This window comes from Eptatretus burgeri, chromosome 9 (genome assembly GCF_056783735.1).
Source record: "Eptatretus burgeri isolate ZD-2024b chromosome 9, Ebu_testis_v1, whole genome shotgun sequence".
Classification (NCBI taxonomy): domain Eukaryota; kingdom Metazoa; phylum Chordata; class Myxini; order Myxiniformes; family Myxinidae; genus Eptatretus; species Eptatretus burgeri.
In genome coordinates, this window is record NC_140969.1 from 39,645,481 (window position 1) to 39,669,799 (window position 24,319).

The window sequence follows — 24,319 nt, forward strand, 5'->3', positions numbered from 1 at the left end:
TTCATCTTATAATGGAACCTTCTCAAAATTATGATATGGAGTACGATATGTTGTACTCAGTAAAATTTTTTTCAAAAATTACAAAAAATTTAAAGTGCATTTCTAAGAATGTGCCTGCCACAGCACATTGCCGACTGAAAGTGGGCCGATAAGGGTACGATTGCCTTTCAGGTGGGAGAGCCCGCAAGTAAATAAGAAAGAGGTTGTGCAGAGCATGATACTTATGAAATCCCGAAAACAAAATTCGACCATATAAATAATTGGTGATTGAATTCAGTAACCCGATATGCAAATCCTCTTCAAATTTCAAGTCAATCGGAAGAAAATTGAGGATTTTAGAAATTTGGCCGACATGTTGGCTTTTTGGTGGATGTTGACCTTTTGACATTTTAACCTCAAAATCAATAGACTTCTTGCTTATTACCAACTGGACCATTTGTTGAAGTTTCTTGAAAATCGGTTTTGAAATTGTGACCTGTATGCGATTGACATACAGACAAACAGACAGAATTACAGAACAGACAAACCAATATACTTGCGAATCTTTGATTTCGCAAGTAATACATCCGAGCAGGAACAATTGATTTCCAGCCATACTGACTTGTAAACCTATTACGACTACATCACCAGCCCCAATTATTCCCACTCTCTTGTGGGGTCGGCTGGGGAACGTTTTTGGCCCAATCTTTCATCAAACGGCCGGTCGGGTCTGACTTTCGCCTCCGCTTCGAAAAGGAAAACGTGGGATCTTTAATATGCACCAGATAATGTGAGAATATAGGACACCCAGGTGAACGTGTATCGGAGGGACGGCGCACTTTGTTTTGCATCACCCTACCTGAGAAACACAAATCTGATTGCTATGGGTCGTATCAGGAATTGAACCCAAAATAGGCAGCTCAAAGGCATGTGCACAAACCTCTGCACTATTTGTATAATCTGTTTGGAAGCCACAACTTGAAAATGAGTGGAACAAATCGCCAAACCATAGGCAGGAGTGGACAATAACCAATCTTTAATTTTCCTTGAGATGGTCTAATATGAACAACTGGGAAGCTAACAGCAAACCTCTTCACCTAAACCTTCCTTAGAGACTCCCTGAGCAGCACCAACACTCTGGAAAGAGAATGATAATGATGATGATGAATCATCATCAAACATAAAATTATAATTTCAACTTTAACCTTCCATGTACAGGTATGCACAACTGCCTTGGCGTCGGCACATACTCCACCTTGGTACTCTTTATAGAATGTCCTTCATAAAAACAATGAATTAGTGAATAATGAAAAATAATTACTGAAAGTGCAGGTTGTATAATATCCATTATCGATTGTTTTTGTGGTTTGTATTGAAGAAACCTGTTGGTCTATTTTGCATTCCCATCTAAACCCCAGGCTCATGATTCAGCGAACCCAGGTTGAAATGTTACATAATATCAAATTGTACATGTGTTTGATCCATCGTGTACTAATGTCCTTGTGATTCACATTAAAGTACATTGACGTCCATTGATATCTTTGTCCTGCATGTGATTTATGTACAAGCTCCATTATGAGCCTTTGATCAATATAAAAAAAGAAGAATAATTATGGAAGTGAACACCTTTCTCGAAGGACTGCTCACGATCAGCCTCGACCGGATAGCTTTAAGTGACCCTGAAGATTCCGGTCACAGAACCACTCTTCTCAGCATTACACGATGCTTCCTGATGCAACAGAGACATTCCCATGACCTAAAGGCAGGGGTTGGCAGGATTGCCTCGAGGTAAGCACTCTCACCTCGATGCTGTCAATGTTGGGTTCGAATCTCGGTGTTTCACAGACAGATCATCCATCTCGCCTTTGGAGATCATCTCGCCTTGCCTTCCTCTGCTCGAGCCTCTAGGCCTAGGCCCTAGAAATACCACACCGTGTTGTTCATGGCCTTGTTGCAGACCGGCCTGCTGGATTGCTTCAACATCAGTTTGCCTTTCACCAAGCACAGGTCTGCTTGGACCAGGGCGGGGTTTTATACGATCGTTATTATTATGGCCAAATGGTACTAATATTATTAGTATTAATAAATGCTTTGTTACAATGTTTTCATTCTTTTTATTTTTTTTATTTTGTAACAAGCAAATACAACTCGTCACTTCGCTGACGGGACTATTAAGGGGGTGGGGGAGAAAGAGGTTGGGAGGGGGGGAGGGGATGCGAGAGAGAGGGAGAGGGTGGTGAGAGAGAGAGAGGGTGGTGGGAGAAAGAGAGAGGGTGTTGGGAGAGGGTGGTGGGAGAGAGAGGGAGAGGGTGGTGGGAGAGGGAGGGAGAGGGTGGTGGGAGATGGAGGGAGAGGGTGGTGGGAGAGGGAGGGAGAGGGTGGTGGGAGAAGGAGGGAGAGGGTGGTGGGAGAGGGAGGGAGAGGATGGTGGGAGAGAGAGGGAGAGGGTGGTGGGAGAGAGACGGAGAGGGTGGTGGGAGAGAGAGGGAGAGGGTGGTGGGAGAGAGAGGGAGAGGGTGGTGGGAGAGAGAGGGAGAGGGTGGTGGGTGTGAGAGAGGGTGGTGGGAGAGAGAGAGAGAGGGGGTGGGTGTGAGAGAGGATGGTGGGAGAGAGAGAGGTGGGAGAAAGAGAGAGGGTGGTGGGAGAGAGAGGGAGAGGGTGGTGGGTGTGAGAGAGGATGGTGGGAGAGAGAGAGAGAGAGAGAGAGAGAGAGAGAGAGAGAGAGTGGTGGGAGAGGGAGAGAGGGGGTGGCGGGAGAGAGAGAGAGAGAGAGAGAGAGAGAGAGAGAGAGAGAGAGAGAGAGAGAGAGAGAGAGAGAGAGAGAGAGAGAGAGAGAGAGAGAGAGAGAGAGAGAGAGAGAGAGAGAGAGAGAGAGAGAGAGAGAGAGAGAGAGAGAGAGAGAGAGAGAGAGAGAGAGAGAGAGAGAGAGAGAGAGAGAGAGAGAGAGAGAGAGAGAGAGAGAGAGAGAGAGAGAGAGAGAGAGAGAGAGAGAGAGAGAGAGAGAGAGAGAGAGAGAGAGAGAGAGAGAGAGAGAGAGAGAGAGAGAGAGAGAGAGAGAGAGAGAGAGAGAGAGAGAGAGAGAGAGAGAGAGAGAGAGAGAGAGAGAGAGAGAGAGAGAGGTTGGAGGGGATTCCGACAGGTGTGACATCCAGTTTAACGTCCATCCGAGAGATGGCACAACCATTTCACCACCTGTGAAACACCGGGATGACAGTTTACAGCTGGGTAGAGATTCAAAACCCAGGCTAGACAGCTTAGAGCAAGCATGCGTACCTCTTGGCTATCCTGCCCTGATGTGGAAAATCATTGCTTTGGAACAACTGAAAACGTTTTGTACTCATTGCAATCATCTAATTTATTTTGCCTTCTTAACTACGGAGATGCCTCCATACAGAACCGAGCAACCATATTGCCATCGAAGCTTGAAGACTGCTTGCCTGAGCTGAGTGGCTTACCACTCAAGAAAGCACTCCAACAAAACGGTTGAAGAAACTTTGAAAAACGAAACATTTAATTTTTTATTTGTATCTATGTATGCCGATGTGACTGGTTATACAATGAAAGAAGATCATGAGGAAACGTGGTGTAAAATAAAATTGCACATTTTCAGCAGGCGAGCCACCGCTTGAGGCTCCGCATGGCCAGACACTGGTGAATGGGCCCTGAACATTGTTCAAGTCGATCGATATATTCAGTGACAGTGTGGATATCGTAGAGCACTCACCAAGTGGCTAAGCACAGAAGCAAGCACTCCAATGAAATGGTTGATAGGGAATGGTAGGCTTAGCATTCGATTAGTGATCGCCGATCTGTCATATTAAATGCCTCCCAGAGACACCCTGAATATCAGGCAATGGCCGAATTGTACAAATAAAATTTTTTTTTAGCAGTCGGAGCTACTGCTGAAGTCAACAAGGAAGTTTAAATTTTATAATCCGGCTCAGATAAAGAGATTGTCGATGTTATGGCATGTGTGGAAATGAAATAAAGGCACCAATGCTGGTGTCTACGGGGGTTTATTAGCATTGCAATGTATCCAGTGATTCGTAGGTTTGATGATCAGGCATTCGATGACATGAGTGAGGAAACCGGGGAAAAAAAACACAACCTTTGTCGTTAATAAACCATTGCGACCTGTTCCAAGTCAAGGCATTGTTGAGCAGGCCAAAAAATGGCAAATTAAGACCCCAGCGAGAGACAGCGAGATGACCAAGGATGAGCCTTGATGAAGGATAATTAAATAAGGTTGTTAATTATCTTCAAAAGGGGTGTTTTAATGAACCCAAACACTTAATTTTCAGTCAGGCACTCCCGAGAAGTTCCCTTAGTGTGCATGCAAAGTTTCAGGCCACTCAGTTTCATGGTTTTGTAGTTATGGAGGACGGACGGACACACACACACACACACACACACACACACACACACACACACACACACACACACACACACACACACACACACACACACACACACACACACACACACACACACACACACAATAATATGCCTGGTGTTGGCGTAATGGTTAGGGTGGTGGGCTTGGGATCCTAGGATCCTGAGTTCAAATCCCCCTCGGCTGTTGAATTAATACCATGTGGGGTTGACTCTGCCTGTAATCCTTCTGAGGTTGGCAAAATGAGTGCCAGCTTGCTGGTATCCTGTGCCAGAGTGGTGACCTGTCCAGGATTGTGCCCAATAGCTAAGGAGACTACTTAGGCAGCACCAATGCTTTGCACAGAGTATGGTCCTGATGGATGGAAGGATTATAATGCCATACCTGGGAAGAACTGATTAAACTGCTCGATACACCTTAACATACCATGCATTTTCAAACATGGCAATTCTTCTGGATTCTTTGGAGGTTTTTTAAAAGTTTTTTTTTAATACCAATTCGAGGCTCGTGTAAGAGCTATTACACAAAAACATATAACAAGGCAGGAAACAAGAGGACGGGAGAGGGAAGCACAAAATAGTGGGGAACAAAGACAACAGGATATCTGTGGAAGGGAGAGGGATGGGGTGGGGTACATGAAGTAAACAACATAGTACTACAGGGACTTTCAGGAAGAAAACAGGGAATTTGAAGAAGGTATGTTTGGGTGGATTAACGGGGGTAATAAAGATCAAGATATTGGATGGGGGAAGATATGACGTGGTGGTGAACAGCTGTTTTGAAGACCCGGAGGGAGGAGTGGGATTGAAGAGAGAATGGGAGTTTGGTACAGAGGTGGGAAAAAGAGGAATGAAAGAGTGAAGGTGAGGAGTGATTCTTGATTTTGGGAATTTTACCAGAAGGGGGCTTTTGGTGGACCTTGAGCACCATGCGGAAACATAGGAGGGACAGATCATAGTGGGGGGGGGGGCAAGGCCAGAGAGGAGACGGTAGAAGACAAAAAGACCACCGACCTACCTCTGGTGAGAGAGTGAGACCCAAAGGCTCCGCTCCATCACGGGAGATACCATTGATCCTAAAGGCCTTGGTTTCCACAGCGTGAAGCCAAGTGAGGTGTGAGCCAGGAGCACCACCCCAAAGGGGAAAGCAGTACTTGAATGGCTGTGGATGAGAGTTTTGTACATGGCTCGGAACTCAGGTGTGCCAAGGAAGGACTTGGCACGACGTAGGATGCCCAGTTGGCGAATGGCTTTGGAGGCCAGCTTGGAGATGTGCCTTTCCAGGAAAGATCATAGCAGATAGTGAGACACATAAGCTTGAATGAAAGGATTTCTTCAAGAGGATTGTTGAGAAAGTAGATGAGGCGGAGGGGGGGGGGGGTCCAGATGGTCCTTTTAGAGAGACATGGTGAGAGTGTGATATTTGTCAGGATTTAAGGACATATTCCAAGTGTTTGACCAGCTTGTGATTTTATCCAGGTCTGCAGAGAGTGAAGGGGCTGCTGCCTTCCGATTAGAGGGATGAGAGATGATACAGCAGAGGGTGGAGTCATCAGCAAAGAGATAAAGAGGATTTTCCAGAGAATCTGAGAGATCATTGATGAAAACCAGAAAAAAAGCACAGGGCCCAGAACACCACCTTGAGGAACTCCAGCCTGGACGGAAAGAGGAGATGAGAGAATTCCATGAAGAGCCATACGTCGATTGCGACAGGAGAGGAAGTCCATGAGCCATGAGTGGAGATTGTCTTGGATACCATAACAAGAGAGTTTGATGAGCAGGGCAGGGTGCCAGACCGTATCGAAAGCTCACGATATGTCTAGGGTGATGGCTCTGATTTCATGTCTGACACTGAGGACCTCCATATTTTTTTGAGAAAGCAGAAGCAGCATATCCAGGGTTGAGTGACCTGGTCTAAATCCAAATTGATGGTCGGAAATCAACCCATTGGGGAAGAGGAAGGATTTGATGTCGGAAGTGATGATGGATTCCATGACCGCGCTGATTTGGAGAAGGCTGATTGGTCTGTAGTTGCAGTGATCAGTTTTTGTACGTTTTTTATGCAGCGATAATGTTTTCTGATTTCCATGCATATGGCAGATGACCTTGAGAAAATGAGAGGGTGAGTAGAACAGAGAGGGTGAGTAGAACAGAGAGAGGGTGAGCAAGAGCAGCAGAACAGTTTTTTTTTAGGACACGTGGGCTGATGCTGTCTGGACCGGTTGCAGAATCTGAGTCAAGGTTTGACAGCAAGCTCTTCACTTTATCAGGAGAAAAGGACACACAGTCCAGCAACAGTGGGGTGCGACTGGGTAAGGTGGGTACAGAAAGCGATGGGTTTGAGACACAAGATTTAGAAGCAAACACGGAGTTTAGGCATTCAGCCTTTTCATGTGCAGTGCCAGCTGTGCAGCGATTTGGGGTAAGGGAGGGGATGGAGAGGGAACATACACCTGAAACAGACTTATCTTGACACCACCAGTATTTGGAGGAGGGAGACAGGTTTGAGAGTTCATACTTGAGATGAGAAAGATGTTGTTTCCTGGCTCTCCTCAGGGTAGACACACATTTGTTCCGAGCTTTGTGGAAGGAACTGAGATTGCCTTCAGTAGGATTAACCTTCCATGACATGAAGGCAAGTTGTTTCAGGACAACTGCCTTACCACAATCTTCAGTGTGCCATGGGTGGGAGGAAGAAAGGCAAGCTAATTAGCCTAATCAACTCAGATCATAACTAAATCTAAATCTGTCCTCATTTTGAACAACTTCCAGTGCCCTGCTGCTGAGCCCGCTGGGGAAGCTTAGAGCCCTTTCACATGACCTACAGTAGAAATTCCTCACTTTGCCAGTGCCTGTGGGGCACTGTTATTGACCTTTCACCCCAGGCGTCACAAACCCCAACAATGCCACCGTTTTCATTTTCACAAGCACAAAATGGCTGCTGGCTTAAAAAAAAAAGAAGAAAATTATTTCTTTTAATTTCCAGAATTAATCTCACCTTATTGTGTGGTCAGTTATGGAGTCAATTTGGCACCAGTCTTTCACGAATCGGCCAGCCAGGATGATGCTCGACAGCTGGTTGTGGCAGAAATTTGGAATTTTTGGCAGGGTGCCAGAAATAACTCGCCTACCACTCATGGGAGATCCTGTTGTATCTTTAACGTCCACCAGCTAATGCTAGGAGATGGAACAGCCAGCTTAACGTCCATTGGTTCCCTTTTTGATGCAACGCACTACATGCAAAGCACCAATACAACAGTTTAACTGAACCAACTCTGCACTATCCTGTCTGATGAGTCTTAAACAACAAAATAAACGATTATAGCTAAGTTTTCAGCTTAACCTCAAAAATACGAGGTCTGTCTAAGAAGTAACGGGACTGAGCCTGCTGTGTGCTCCACTTACACAACTTGAATGAACGGGTTGCGTCACAGTCTTTCGCAACATTCCAGCAATATATATGATTGGTGATGGTTGACTGCGCTCAATGTGTGATTTTTTTTACAGTTAGTACTTAACACGTTGTCTTGTCTGAGTCGTCGCGCTATGAGTCGTGAGCAGAGAGCCAATCTGAAGTTTCTTGCCAAGCTTGGCAAAACACCTTCCGAATCCTTCGCAATGCTGCAGAAAGTCTACAGGGAAGAAACGATGTCACGTACACGTGCATGTGAATGGCACAAGAGGTTCAAAGAGGGATGGGAGGTGGTTGAAGATGATCCATGGTCTGGAAGACCTTCAACGAGCAGAACGGCGGACAACATCAAGCGTGTGAAGCAGATGGTGCGCGCAGATCGTCGACTCACGGTGCGGATGATTGCTGAGGAACCTTCAATCAACAAGGACACTGTCTGGAGTATCATCACTGAAAATCGCGAAATGCGCAAGGTGTGCACAAAGATGGTCCCCAAGCTGTTGTCCGAGGACCAGAAACAGCACAGAGTCACTGTCTGTCAAGACATTATCGAGCACCTCGAGGACGATCCAGACCTGCTCGGGAGAGTCATTACTGGCGATGAATCATGGATATTCGAACACGATCCCGAGACCAAACGGCAGAGTCGTCAGTGGAAAAGTCCGGCATCACCAAGACCAAAGAAAGCAAGGATGTCGAAGTCGAAGGTCAAGGTGATGCTCATCGCGTTTTTTGACATCAAGGGCATCGTCCACTTCGAGTTTCTACCACAGGGTCAAACAGTGAATCAATACGTGTTCAAGAAGATCCTTCGGCACCTCATGAGATCAGTCCGGGACAAGAGGAGGGATCTGTGGGAGAACAACACCTGGGTGCTCCACCATGACAAAGGCCCTGCTCACAGTGCCCTGAGAATCAGACAGTTTCTGGCAGAGAGGAACGTGCCAACTCTGGATCAACCCCGTATTCGCCAGACTTGGCCCCTTGTGATTTTTTCCTATTCCCCAAGCTCAAGGGGGTGATCAAGGGGACCCGATTTCCTGATGTGTAGGTCATCAAAAGGGCCGTGACGACGGAGCTCTAGAAGATTCCAGAAGAAGCCTACCGGGGGTGCATCGAAGTGTGGAAGAAGAGGATGGACAAGTGTGTGAGACTGGAGGGAAACTATTTTGAAGGGGACAAGCTGTGATTTCAATATATTTTTTGGAATAAAATTTCTGTGAAGTCAGTCCCGTTACTTTTTAGACCTATACAAAATCAGCTTCTCCAAGCTATTTTTCTTATAGTCCTTCTTGGCAGAGCAATGACACTAATGTATATAAACCCAAAGGACTTATCCATAGACTGGCCTCATCGAAGTAGAATATGAGTGGTTGGCAATCGAGGTTAAAAGTTCTCCCATTTTTGGGGGTAAATGGTTAAAAAAAAAAACGAAATTGGAAGAATCATTACAATACAACAAAGTCTTCGATATCCCCCGCCATAGTAAATGAGGATTAACAAACTTATATTCCCTAAGCGTGTGCAATATGTATGTGAAGTTTCCCCTTGATCTGTCCAGCCGTTCTGGAGAAGAAGATTTTTAAAATTTATTAATTTTCAATCCAAGATGGCTGACGAACCATGTGACCTATGACATCATAAATTTACATTCTGCCTCCAACCCTCCAGTGGAATACATGTGTGAAGTTTTGTGTTAATCAGATGAGGTGTGTTTTTCTAATCAAGATGGCCACCAAACCATGTGACTTGTGACATCATAATTTTTACTATGTATGCAGACTTGATGGAAGATGATAGTTGCAAATTTTCGCTTCGTTAGGTTATGTGATTCCAGAGAAAACATTATTTAATATTTTTCTTGAATCCAACATGGCTGCCAAACTATGTGACCTATCAATTAGAAAATATCAAAAGGCACCAGTTCACCACTTGCTTGATATGTGTACCAAATTTCGTAAATATATCTTGAGGGGATTTGTAGTTAAGCTGCGGAAACGAAATGTGACGGACGGACGGATGGATGGAACCCACTTCTATATCCCCCGTCAAGTTTGTTGGTTGGCGGGGGATAATAATAATATGAGTTCCCATACAAGGAACTTCCACACAGGAGGAGGCCATTAGGTTCAAAAGTACTAGTATTACCAACTTATGGTTGTTTTTTCATGCTCTATCCTTTTTAAACACTAAGTGTCAAGCAAGGAAGCAGCACATATTGACCGTTTTTGAAATGATTCAGCCAGGGTTCGACCCATGACTCACTGACCTCCCAGGCTCAGAGAGGATGCTGATCAATCATTGGCATATTCCTCCTCAAAACTCGAATAGGCTGGTATCTAATCCCTTAAACAACTATGATTGCACGCTAACATCCATTGCCTGTTGCTCGTGTGTTCTTTCAATCAACCTGTGAGTCCTACAGAGTTTTGTTTATGAAGCAATGAAAAAGTCCACTCCAGCTGGGAAAACATTTATTGCCCAGATCCAGAAACTGGTGGTAGAATCATACAGAGTGTTAGATGTTCTTCAACCATTTGCATGCTTTTGCATATTGCCTTATGTCAAAAACATACGAGGAACTTCAACAAGTGTTGTTGATTTTATTACGAGGTAAATAGAATAACTATCGTTGAAGAGCAAGGCTCACGCAGCGCATGCATACGATTGCATTTAGGGGAGTTACAGTTCATGCGTTGTCTCCCTACACCGGTTTTCCTCCATCTCGCCCAGAAACAAAAACCGAGCATGAACAATTGTTAGCTTTTTTTTATTAGTTGGGTCTGTATTTTTATTTTTATTTTAAACAAGCTATTCAAGGTGGCTTTGCAACAAGTGAAGGATCCAGAAGAAAGGAGAGAACCTATTTTCCTGTCCGTGAGAAATAATTCCCACTTGGATTGGTGAGTCCATGTACATTTGTTAGTACTTTGCCATTTTGGGGCCTTTTTCGATCTCACACATCTACAAAATGGCGGCATGTTTAATTTGGCTATTTTTTTAAGGAATGTCACCAGCATGAAAATCCTGGTAATCTAACAACAAACTGACAGGCTTATTACCTCCGCCACCGAAGGTGAAGGAGGTTATGTTTTCACCCCTCTCTTCGATTTTAAGTGTGTTTGTCTGTTATTTGGTGAAATTTTTTTGCCAAATGTGTTGGTCTGTCGTGTCTGTTTGTCTGTTTCTCGGTTCGTCTGTTTGTCTGTTTGTCACACGATTTTTGGCCACAGTTTTCAAGCAATCGTTCTGAAATTGTTTGTGTATGGAGTTGACCAGCCAAGGACAGCAATGATTAATTTTACTGAAGATCTGAATCCGGATCAGAATCTGAGAATTTTTGAAATGATTTTTCACCGTTGAGAGATAGGGCCAAAAACGATATATGTATGTATGTGTATATATATATATATATATATATATATATATATATATATATATATATATATATATATATATATATATATATATATATAACATAATATCTTAAAAGGTTATGGATGGAATCGGACGAAACTTGATGGACAGGTTGGATGTGTGACAAGAACGAATCAAATCGATTCAGACTTTTCAAGTATATTGGTTCGTCAAGTCTGTTATTCTGTCTGTCTGCCTGTTTATCGCCTACCGGTCACAATTTTAAACCGATCTTCATGAAACTTCACCACATGGTAGAGTTTGTCAAAAGGAAGAAGCCTATTGTTTTTGAGGTCAAAAGGTCAACAACTTAGCTGGTATTTCTAAATTCCTCAATTTTCATCAGATTTAAATTTGAAGAGGATTTATATTTCAGATCACTGAATTCAACGAGCCAATTATTTTGAGGACAACATAGGCCCAGGGTCAACAACTTCGGTGAGATTTCTAAAATCCTCAATTTTCATCCGATTGACTTGAAATTTGAATGGGATTTGCATATCAGGTCACTGAATTCAACCAGACAATTAGCTTTGAGGTCAACATCGGCCAAAAAGTCAACATAGACTGAATTTCTAAAATTGTCAATTTTCATCTGATTGACTTGAAATTTGAAGAGGAGTTGAATATTTGGTCAATGAATTCAAGCACAAATTATTATTGAGGTCAAATTTGTTTTATGAATTTTGCAAGTATCGTGTTCTGCATGACGTCTTCTTGTTATTCTGTCTGTCTGTCTTTCTGTCTGTTTTTTTATTGCATACAGGTCACAAATTTTAAACGATCCTCAAGAAACTTCACCAGATGGTAAAGTTTATCACAAGGAAGAAGCCTATTGTTTTTGAGGTCAAAAGGTCAACATAGGCCAAATGTCAACAACTTCGGTGAGATTTCTAAAATCCTCAATTTTCATCCGATTGACTTGAGATTTGAAGAGGATTTATGTTTCACGTCAATGAGTTCAACCAGCCATTTATTTTTGAGGTCAACATCGACCAAAAGGTCAACATAGGCGAGATTTCTAAAATTGTCAATTTCAATCCGATTCACTTGAGATTTGAAGAGGAGTTGCATATTTGGTCATTGAATTCAACCACCAATTATTTTTAGGTCAAATTTTGATTTATGGATTCTGCAAGTGTCGTGCTCTACACGATGTCTTCTTGTTGGGTGGTCGCAAGACTACCGTTATTCTCAGGTTTTCCGTCTGCCTGTATGTATGTAATGGACAGCTCTGGAGGCCAGAGGAGTCAACCGATTTTGATGAAACTTGACTGGTAGGTTCATACCAGGATCTAGTTCTATGCTTTTGAGCATCGTTGCTATGGACGCCACCATTGCCGAGCAACGGGACTTTGAAATTTTTGAAAAAATCCGAAATATATATATATATATATATATATATATATATATATATATATATATATATATATATATATTTTTTTTTTCGAAAATCAAAAATCAGCTTCCGCGCTTTCATGCGCACTATAATCAACCTCTGTCAAAAAATTTCAGCCCGATCCGTCAAAAACTGTATGACTAGTATGCAATTATATAGCGACCACCCATGTTGCCTACCGGCTTGTTTGTTTGTTTGTGTGTCTGTGTGCAGGATACCTCAAAAATGTTGTGGAAGGATCTGTATGAAATTTGGTGGGCAGGTTGAGTGTGTGACAAGGACAAACTGATTAGATTTTGGTGAAGATCCAGATGTAGATGCGGCTACGATAATTTTTTTTAAGTAATTCTTCACCATTCAGAGATAGAGCCAAAAATGATATATAGCACCATATTTTAAAAAGTTCTGGATGGATTCGGATGAAACTTGGTGGACAGATTGATTGTGTGACAATGACAAATTGGTTCTATTTTGGTGAAGATCTGAATCCGAATCTGGATAGAAAATTATTTAATTTTTAAAGTGATTCTTCACCATTGATAGAGCCAAAACAATATATATATATATATATATATATATATATATATATATATATATATATATATATATATATATATATATATATATATATATATATATAACGATACAAAAAATGATATAAAACGATATTCTTCACCAAAATAGAGCATGATATTTGAAAAATGTTTTGGGCCCGATATGTTCTTGTAGATCAGGCATTGCGGGGTGGAGGTATGTGCTCTTCCATGTGCCCTTCGAGTTTGATTGTGTGATGTTTGGAGAGGACGTTTGTCTGATTGTCACCAAAATAAGGTTGCCCAGTAATTGGACAACCAAACGACTTGATAATACTGAATAACACGGCACATGTCACAAAGAGTGATCATGTCATTTGCATAGTCACCATTTACAACTGATCGATTCAAATCAAATGTGGTTAGTTCAACCGTACAATGCTAAAAGTTTGCCATCATCAAGAGATGATTCACCTATATCGACATTGCCTCCAGTAATGATAAGCATCCATCGGTTATTTTCTATTTACATCCAGGTAATGGAGCTTGTCCAGAGAATTTGATAGTGGAAAATAGAAAACAGGATTTGCTTTGCAAAAAGCCGTGGACAAAATTTGGAGCGATCCTATGTACCTAACATCCCTGTATAACCGTGAATGAAGTACCAAGATCAGTTTTCAACTTCATGTGGCAATAACTCTTTCATTAGCCTGTATTGTTAACATGTAGGTGAATTATAACCTCCATCTATCATCATTGACTTCAGATTTTTAACATAAGTCAAACATACAAAAAAGTGTCACATTTTAACCTCGCAATGGAAAAATATTACACAAATAAGAAAAATGCCATCAATACACTGCAAAAGGACATCGCCAAATGAAAGCACAAGCTCACTTCATCTTTTTAAACAATGAGGAGTGGTGTGACTGAATGATACTAACATTTTTTTCTTTCAAAGTGTAATAAATTAACAGCACACTCCATGCAAATAAATCAGGAATTAGTGGCCATATATCGTCAGGACGTCACAATGAACAAATTTTTTTTAAACAAAATCTGAGTAAGGACAGTCAAAGCCCAGCAAGACCATTTTGAGTAAATTTATTATCTTTGCACATCTCCCTGGCAATTCAGCCCCACGGCTGCGGCTCGGATGATACCTGGCTATGGTAGCAGATACACATCTGAAGCATAAAGTTGGAACTTGGCCTGCTTTTGCAGTTGAATGACCCCGTTGAATTCCTGTGCGACGTGGCATGCTATACATTGGAGCGAGTCACAATGCTTCATACGTGTTAACATTTTTTCAAAGTCTTTTGTCCATTAATTATTTTTCCCTGTGAATCCACACCAAGAAGGATCAAAGTGCTATCAACTCGAGATAGCTAGTCTTGCATGGACGAGGAACTTTAATGTACTGTATTTGACACCAGTAACGAACCACAATCTCAACGTAGAGTTAGTAGACCAGTCTTGCTTGGCCAAAGCAGCTTGTTGAAATCATTTGAGGAGTCAGTGCCATTTGACACTTTCCCTAGAGATTATTACAGGATGCAACTATTGGCAGTAACTCAGGATTTTTTTTTCAAATTCAGGTATAACTATAGTACATACATTTGTCAATAATGCACCTGTCGCAAGGTACATTCGAGATAGTGTGCCATTTACATATGATGTAGGAGGAAGATGGGGGTTAAGAAAAAGTAGAAATTGAGGAGAGGGAAGGCATCGGAATATATCGAGGGAAAAGGTGGGTGGGAGGGGGAGAGATTAAAATTCCACCATTTTGTAACTGTAACCTATCCATCAATTCAAGGTCAAGTTACGCTTTCAAAGCGATGGTTTTGCCAACATACATACTAGGCAGAGAAATACATTGGGCACGACACTCATCCTCTCTGGGTTGAGGTCAGGATTTGAACCTGCCATTACCAAATTACACGACAGAGGGTCAACCACTTGAGCCAATCCAGAACCTACACACAATATGTAGATTGCCTTAAATCATAAAATCCTGCCAGAGAGATTACATCATTGTTTTATCCGAATGCAACACTACTTAGTTAAACGCAGCATCAAAATTAATGATCATTCTGACTTCAGACCATATGGAACATAAGTAACTCCCAAAACTAGTAGATTTCCAATGAAGCAATGTGCAAAGACGCACGTCCCCCAATGAACTCAAATCAAGACCAGCGAAGCGATGGGAAGGAATTTTTTTTTTAAGTAGTTTAAGGTCCAGAATGATCTTTTAAAAAGCCTGAAAAAGTAACTAAAAAAAAACAACCCAAATATATATATATATATATATATATATATATATATATATATATATATATATATATATATATATATATATATATATGCATATATATACACCAGTATATAAATAATTCTAAGCAAACATTATTAAATTACATCACAATTCAGCTTTAATAAAAATCCCAATATGATTCAGTTGTGAAAAAGCAAATAATCCGGCATATATAGGCTGGCAGAGGGTCACAAAATATAATGGCTTTAAACAGCCAATGACAATTTTAATTGACAACACTCCATTAAATGTCTTCTCCAATGGTCCTTTTTCAGGGACAGTTGTACCTCGGCTCCTCATTTCTACTTCCCCACCAAATGAAGATCCTATAGAACGGTTTCCATACTGTGACCACAGCTGTTGGAAGTTGGGCCCAGTTCGCCACCAGGGCAGCCCTCAGCACGATGCACAATAAGCACGGGAAAGTATAGGGCATCACAATAGGCCGGTGGAGGGTCCTCGTGTAATGCCATGTGATGGGAGACACATCGAGAATGCTCACGGCTGCTGCAACTGCAGCGACGACGAGCTGTACCTGGAGCAAGGCAACCACTGGCATCAGCCACCCGTCCACCACTGCCGCAAAGGCCTGTGCGCCATGAACCATAGAGGCGCGCCAGTGAAAAGCGGCTTGCGGCTGGTGAAGCGCAAGCTGTTCCCAACCCACCGATGCCGCTTCCTGTCCCTCGAGAGAATATAGATAGGCTGCTGCGAGCACGATGGCAACGTGCACAAGGCTGTATACGTTGTTCCCCACCACCTGCTGCTCCTCCAGCAATCCCGGATGCCCCTATGCTCATGAGTACAGCCTCCGAATAACTTGGTACAAGTTGCCGGTTGGAGCGAATACGCCACTCCAGCTCAATGCTGTCAATTGTACTCACACGAGGAATGCGCCGACAGGGCGCCGGTTCATCTGATGGCGTCATGCCAGCTACATATTCCAAGCCAAAGAGTTTCTCCACATGATAATGGACATAGGCCGTGCGGAATTCGATGAGTACCCGCAGTGGCCAGGACAGCATTGCCACTGCCACAGCCCAGAATACATGTCGTGATACATACCAGGGTGGACGTGCAGGATTGGCAAAAGCAACAATGCATTCTTTAAAATCAACATTTTTTAGATGCATACCCTCACGTGCTTCCATGTAATCATCAAGGCCTTCATTCTCCGTGAAGAAGCGTGCACGCTGAGACAGGTATGCATTCTCTGACTCCACGTTGGCAAAACTGAAGCACTTAGTGAAGCGAAGTTTGGTGACTGGATGCTGCTCAAGCTCAAGCAGTCCTTTCGAAATGTCTTTGACACCACAAAGAGTGTAGTCAAATTCAGCCTCAGCCACACGTGTGTTGACACGTTCATAGTATACCTGAAATGAAAGAGTGGTCACATGGGTCAACAGCGTAACACACACACACACACACACACACACACACACACACACACACACACACACACACACACGCACACGCACACACACACACACACACACACACACACACACACACTTCAAATCACAACTTTGTAAAAAGTTACACCAATCTTGGAATCAAAACGCTATCATCATTTGGAAATAGCCAAATTCCAGCTGTATTGAACAAGGTACAAGAAAAGCAATGCAAGTCAGAAGAACACAATAGTGATCATGACCGATTGTTCTTACTTTCAATGGCCATTTATACCTGCGTGGTGGTATAGGCATCTCCATTACGATAACGCGTAACTTGACGTGTGCGCCGCACATAGTGGTAGCTGATAGCCTTCCACCAGATGCAAGGCGTGGCCGTTTGCATATGTTGCACACGCTCATACACTCCATCGGTCTCAGCACGCTGTTGTGTCTGCCCATGAGCAAAGCAGTGCCAGCATTCCACGAGGTACACCACGTAGAGCATGAGAAGAAAGGCGAGCGGGATGTAGATATAGCCGCTCGAGCAGGGGCTGTGCTGGTAGGCGAGGGACCGGCCGGCGTGGAAAGTTCCGTCAAATGGGTATGTTGTCACCTTGGTGCCGGTGACAGTGTGAGGGTTGGCAGGCAAGACAACAAGCATGTGCGAAAAAGAAAAGTGAAGCATAACACAAAAACAAAAAAAAAAAAACAGGGGATAATCAAAAACAAGGAAGCAGCAGCATTCCCATGGGTGAAGCAAATGAAAGTTCAGGCACCAATTACAGGACAAGAAATAAGGAAGTGGGTCGGACAAATAATTTGTGAGGCAGGAATGATGAAAGCAAAATAAAACAAAAGGAAGCAAGCAAGAACAGGTGCAGGTGAGAAGCGGAGAGCAAAACAGCACGGTGTATTTGCACATTTCACATCCGAAAAATCTCAGTTCAATGCAATCCCAAATCGATTGAAAAAGCTCTAAAGCGGGAGTGCAAGGAACATCAAGGCCATAATCAGCAAGCCATTAATAACCTGGCCTTACTCCAAGACCGTTAATGCAATTTCATCACTGCAGTAATTCGTCATTCATGTCAAGGATTGGAAATTCGAGTTGAACAAAACTAATAAACAAATTCCCTTTCTTAAAGGCAAATGTCATGCTGAATGCCATAGAGTCACTTCCTGTGTTGTTATCGGGTTATTTTGATGTCTGAAATGAAGGCGATAACCCTTGATTGAACCGAATGTTATTGTAGATAATGACATGAAATCGTGGTTTGGAAGGCTTAATTTTGTTATTGTTCAATTTCAATATTCACTGTGCTCCATGAAACTCTGTTAATTTAGTTGGAAAGTAATTCGCATGAACTGATGAACGAGTGATGCGTCGTAGGTCTGTGCAGTCGGTTCGAGTGGGTTGGGGGCGCCATCGTTGAGGTTCGGGAATGCATGGTTCGAGCTCTTGTCTGTTTGAGATCTCGAAGAAGACAAACTGCATGAAGGAACTTTGAGGCCCATGTACATTGAAAAGCCTTGAAAGCCACCATCCTGGTGAGTGCCTGGAATGTTTAGTATATTCCATATTCAGTTTCGTAAAACTGTTACCTTGTGTAGCAATAGGGCTGTCACTCATGTACTCTCTTGTTGTAATTGTCGCCAATCCTTCCACTGCTTTCTCTTCTATCGGTTCTATTTTAATTAACTCGTTGTGCATTATTGGGAACATGTTCACTCTCGGATCGAACCACTGGTTGCAATTTAATATCGCTGGCAGGATAGTTGGGTGTATCGCTGAGGGAGAAGGCAGTGGTGGAAGATGTCGCACCAGGATGAGGAGTGACTGGGAAGTTCAGCTGAACGTGCACGTGAACGTGAATGTGATGATGGTACTTACCTTCGAGGGGAAATGGAGAGGCTGAGATGACAGCCGAAGTCCGCTACCATGAGGTCAGCTGGGAGCAGAGATGACATGGGCAGTGAACGTGTTGTGTACATCACCACCAAAAAGAAGGTGAAGAAACTGTTTGGACAGCCCAAGATTGCTCAAGATCCATGTTTCGGACTGGATTGAGGAAGTCCAGAAAATTCTGCGCTCCTGGAAAATGACTCAACAATGGGGAACAGACTTCATCTACTCAAATCTTGAAGGTGGTGCTAAAGATGAAATGAGGTATACACCAGGTGACATTTCAAATGACTCCGATGCTTTTTTTTAGAGTGTTGTCTAATGTTTTTGGGGATGTAGTGGTGATTCTGTTACTTTAAATCAATTGCAGAAGTTGTGTTTTTGTTGCTACACAACAAGGGGCAAATGAAAGTTTAAGAGAATATCCTTATGCTCTTATGCAGTTAGTAGATAGAATGTCCAACAAGTCAACCTATCGTACATTTCACCAAAATAAAATGCTTGTCGATCAGTTCTCTTCGTAAAGAGTTGAAGAAGATTTTGAGAGGCAATCCGGATTTTGACTTCCTTGATCTGAGGGAGGAAGCAATTAGGTGGGTGGAGGAAGATGTGTCCCACTCAAAGTCCCATGGAAATGTCGATGAGGTAGAGGCAGATAGTTGCGCTTCCCACGCTCAGGACTTGCAGACAGATGAACTTTTGTTGGCATTGCGAAGACAGCAACATCAGATGGATGCATTGATAAAAAAAAATCATGAAAACCTCCCAGAACAGGCAAGTACTCACCAGAAGTCTTACAAGCGAGACAGACAGTACTCTACCCACTTTACCCAGTCGCACCCAACTGTCCCTGGACTCTGTATCCTTTTCTCCTGACAAGGTGGAGAGCTTGCTTTCAAACCTCGAGTCAGATTCTGCAACCGGTCCAGACGGCATCAGCCCACGTGTCCTCAAAGCCTGCTCTTCTGCTCTTGCTCACCCTCTCTCTGTTCTATTCACCCTCTCATTTTCCCAAGGTCATCTGCCATCTGCTTGGAAATCTGCTAACATCACTGCCCTGCATAAAAAAGGTGCAAAAACAGATCCCTGTAACTACAGACCAATCAGCCTTCTCCCAATCATCAGCAAGGTTATGGAATCCATCATTGCTTCAGACATGAAATCCTTCCTCTTCTCCAATGGCTTGATTTCCAATCATCAATTTGGTTTCAGACCAGGTCACTCTACCCTGGATATGCTGCTACTGCTCTCCCATCAATGGATGGAGGTCCTCAATGCCAGACAGGAAATCCGAGCCGTATCCCTGGACATATCACGTGCTTTTGACACAGTCTGGCACCCTGCCCTACTCACCAAACTCTCTTCCCATGGTATTCAAGGCCATCTCCACTCATGGCTCGCAGACTTCCTCTCCTGTCGCAGTCAACGTGTGGCCCTAAATGGAGTTCTTTCATCCCCTCTTCCTGTGCAGGCTGGAGTTCCTCAAGGTAGCGTTCTGGGCCCTGTTCTTTTTCTGGTTTTCATCAATGATCTCTCGGACTCTCTGGAAAATCCTCTATTTCTCTTTGCCGACGACTCCACCCTCTGCCGTACCATCTGTCATCCCTCAGACCGGCAAGCAGCAGCTTCTTCGCTCACTGCAGATCTGGATAAAATCACAAACTGGTCCAACACGTGGAACATGTCTTTCAATCCACACAAATCTCACACTCTCACTATGTCTCTTCGAAAGGACCGTTTACAAAACCCCCCATCCACTTTCTCAACAATCCTCTGGAAGAAGTCTTTTCTTTCAAGCTTCTGGGTCTCACTATCTGCCATGACCTTTCCTGGGAAAGTCACATTTCCAACCTTGCCTCAAAAGCCAGTCGCCGACTGGGAATCCTCCGTCGTGCAAAGTCCTTCCTCGGCCCTCTTGAGCTCCTGACTACTTACAAAGCTTTTGTCCGTAGCCTGATGGAGTACTGCTCTCCCCTCTGGGCTGGTGCTCCTGCCTCCCACCTTTCTCGACTTCACGCTGTCGAAACCAGGGCTTTTAAGATCATTGGCATCTCCCGCAATGAAGCTGAGTCTTTGGGCCTCTCACTCAATCACCGCAGGTTGGTCGGTGGTCTTTCTGTCTTCTACCGACTCCTCTCCAGCCTTGCCCCCCTGCTCTCTCTGCGATTTGTCCCAACCACATTTCCACAGGGCGCTCAAGGTCCGCCAACAACCCCTTCTGGTAAAACTACCAAAATCACGAATCACTGCTCATCTTCACTCTTTCATTCCTCTTTTTCCCGCCTTTGGAATAAACTTCCTCACTCTATTCTTTCCCATTCTTCCCTCCAGGCTTTCAAAACAGCTGTTCACCACCACCTCTTATCTTCCCCCATCCAAATCCTCGATCTTTTCTACCCCGATAATCCACCCATGCCCACTTCCTTCAATTCTCCTGCTTTCCTTCCTGAAAGTCCCTGTAATGTCCATCTTCTCCTCGCCATGTTCCCCGTCCCATCCCCATCCCTCTCCCTTCCACAGTTCACCTGTGTCTGTTCCCCAATGTTTTGTCCCTTCCACTCCCACCCCTCTTGTCTCATGCCTCCTTGCTGTGAGTTGTGTGTTAGCTCTCATACGAGCCTCGACCAAGGTATACAAAAAAAAAAAAAAAAAAAAAAAAAAAAAAAGCGAGACAGTAGGCAAGCTATCGAGTGCTACAATTACCACAACCCTGGTCACATTGCCCGCGAAGGTCCGCAGCAGAGAAAAATGGAGAGCAAATGATAAAAGAGCCGGCTGGAGTTTCTGAGATTGAGGGAAACATGGAGACCCCGTCACATTGAGCCAAGTGGTGGGTGGTGAAATCTCTGGCTCAACTGAGTTTCGAAGGATTGACTTTTTTTTATCACAGACAGTCGGCAAAAGTCCAGTTGTAACAGCGCAGATGAACGGGGTCCATGTTGGGTTTTTATTGGAACAGGATCCATGGTGACCACCATCATGGAGTCGTCCTTCAACAAAGCTACACAACTCCTGGGGAGAGAGGGACTTCGTTCCAATGTATGGTTGTCGCACAAGGCAGCCAATGGATTGAAGATTCTGTTCATCGGCTATTTGGAATGGGACATACAAGTTATGGGAATGATTGTTCCACACAGAGGTGTGCGCATCCTCAAGGACTTGGAAGATGAGTCGATGAGAGCAGAGAAAGAGATGATCCCTGGTCCTTTAGGGATCAATGTGATCAACCATACTCATCTCTTATTAAGTAACCACCTTGGTTCATCATATTTGAAGCACATAGGAACTATTGACAAGCAATGGACCCATACACTACAGTCATGTGGGAAGAGATCAGTCTTGCAGGTGAGGCAGGGAGGATAGGCTATACAAAGCTAAGAGGTAGGAGGAATGTTCTGTTGTCAGCAAGATCAATCCTAAGAATAGAGACCACGTGGGAGCAAATACACAGCGTCAGTGGAGGAACTTCCAGATGGAGAAGGAAATTTGCCGCAGCATGTTTTCTTCATGAGAACGTCTGTACAAGTACAACGTGATACATTTCCAGTCCAGATGGTAAACTTAAGTGATGCTGATGTCTGGCTCAAGACCGGTACCAGACGAGGAGGTATGCACACTGCAGAAGTGTTGGAGACCGGCTATGAGTTTTGTCAGAGTTTTTGGTGGATAATGTCTTGGAGGTCCGGAAGATAGACATTCTATCGAAGGATGGCCTGCCGACTCCGATCAACATGGATCATTTCGAGAGAACAGATGAAGAGCTATCTTCTCTGAACACCTTGCTTCAGAAACATCATAAGGCATTGACCAACGAAGCTATGGGGTACAGCGATGAAATTCCTCATGAGATCACAACTGACGACGCTCCCGTGACGCAACATTATTGGCGGATTCTACCGAGCCAGTACGAGGAAGTGAAGGACCACATCAGGAAGATGCTCAACTAAGGTATCATCAGACCCAGCAAGAGTACTTATGCACCACACACAGCATTGGTGCGGAAGAATGACTCGTTGCATACGTGTGTAGATTATCAGCATTTAAATAGAAAGACGTGCCATGATTCATTCGCCTGGCCAAGGATAGAAGAATGCTTCGATAGAAGAATGTCTCTTCCATTTTTTTTTTCAACAGAAGAGCTGACTGATCTGCAATTGAAGGATCTGGTGAGGAAGGACTCTGCCATTTTGGAAGCCAAACAAGAAACCGAGACGGAAGAACAGGGAATCTGTCAAGAAATACACTGTTACTGTTCAATCAACGGAAACGGATCTCCATGAGAAAGGGAGTGCTATACCTCAAGGTTGGAGACCTGATAGATGGAGATCTGGAACAGCAGATATTGCCACAAGTGCTGAGAAAGAGTACTGCAGTCAAGGGCAAACAAAGCCAGCGTAGCTTTTATAATTCGGGCATAAAATGATCACGATGAAAAAAATATCATGAGATGACAGAATAGTTGCCTGTGACATAAAAACCCATGTGAATAGACATCTATTTGACCATTTTTGCAATTATCAATCGTAATCCTTTTTGGGGTTTAAAGTACTCGTAAAATATGAAAAATAATGAATGTATTATACATCTGGCAAGTGGAAGCTGTGCCTGACTCCCAAGGAATTTCGAAATGACGTATTTCCATCCTTGAACGTGTGTTACGCAATCACGCATACACAGAAACACAAATGGCTGATGGTAAGGCAATCGCCAACACGTTATGGTCGGGCAAAAAAATCCGTACAGGGCCTTTGGCTGGGACCCTCTCAAGATCTGAACAGGATTCTCAATGACTTGCTCATCGGCTGTTTGTGTCACCTCAGAGCTATTATTAGTTAAACATTTTGAAATTGCCTGAATTTTCAATTATTTAGTTTGCTCAAACATGTTCAAAATGACTTGAGAAGGAATCGCCCCATGGGATTGCAGGCCTATTATGGCTGGTGTTGCGTTGAGGGAAGGGGTTTCCCGAAAACATGTGTGCAGCGGATTGCACAAAGGCCTTTTTGAAATGACATCATTTTGAAAGGGTCATATTGGGTTGTGCTACGACTGGGAGGCACATGTGGCGCACTGTCTGGACTGCGTTTGTTTTAATCCCTATCTGTTTGTTAGAAGGATATCTGAAAAAAAGTTGTGGACGGATTTCGACCAAACTTGCTGGGTGGATAAGTTGTAGGACCAGGAGAATTGATTCGATTTTGTTAGGTCCAGGTGTTACTAGCCAGGCTTATACAAAGATATTTAAATGTGGTGCCAAGAATGTGAAAGATGTATCTTGTCTAAAGACCCACAAACCAGGCTTGAGGTTATCGACAGGATACCAGCTGGCTAAACGTCCATTAGAAATTTTATCCATGGATTTCACGGTGTTCGAACCTGCAGACGGGAGGGAAAACATTGTACACGTCGGTGATACCAACGAGAGATCAGACAGTTTTGACAAAGTCAAGAGTCCTGGTGAAAGAATGGTTTCTCCCACGTGGTGTTCCACTCAGGCTCCACTCTGATCAAAGCCATAATTTCGAATCTCAACTGATTCAGGAGCTTTGTGGAATTTATCGAATCAAGAA

At 43.5% G+C, this 24,319-nt stretch overlaps 1 protein-coding gene across 7 annotated transcripts in view; it reads right to left on the reverse strand.

Annotated features, from left to right (window-relative positions):
• Window positions 1-13,826: 13,826 nt before the first annotated feature.
• The window catches only part of LOC147019954 (transmembrane protein 151B-like), a 60,319-nt gene continuing 49,826 nt past the window's right edge, over window positions 13,827-24,319 (reverse strand). For 3 of the 7 annotated variants that reach the window (XM_085894866.1, XM_085894867.1, XM_085894869.1), the window contains 2 exons: window positions 17,139-17,397; window positions 13,827-16,825 (listed from right to left, as the gene is read on the reverse strand). In XM_085894866.1, the coding sequence (XP_085750992.1) occupies window positions 15,779-16,825; window positions 17,139-17,397 (1,306 nt within the window). In that variant the 3' untranslated portion in view covers window positions 13,827-15,778. Of the gene's footprint in view, window positions 16,826-17,138; window positions 19,932-24,319 lie in introns of those variants that run through there. The other 4 variants (XM_085894863.1, XM_085894865.1, XM_085894864.1 and 1 more) reach the window with 3 other exon arrangements.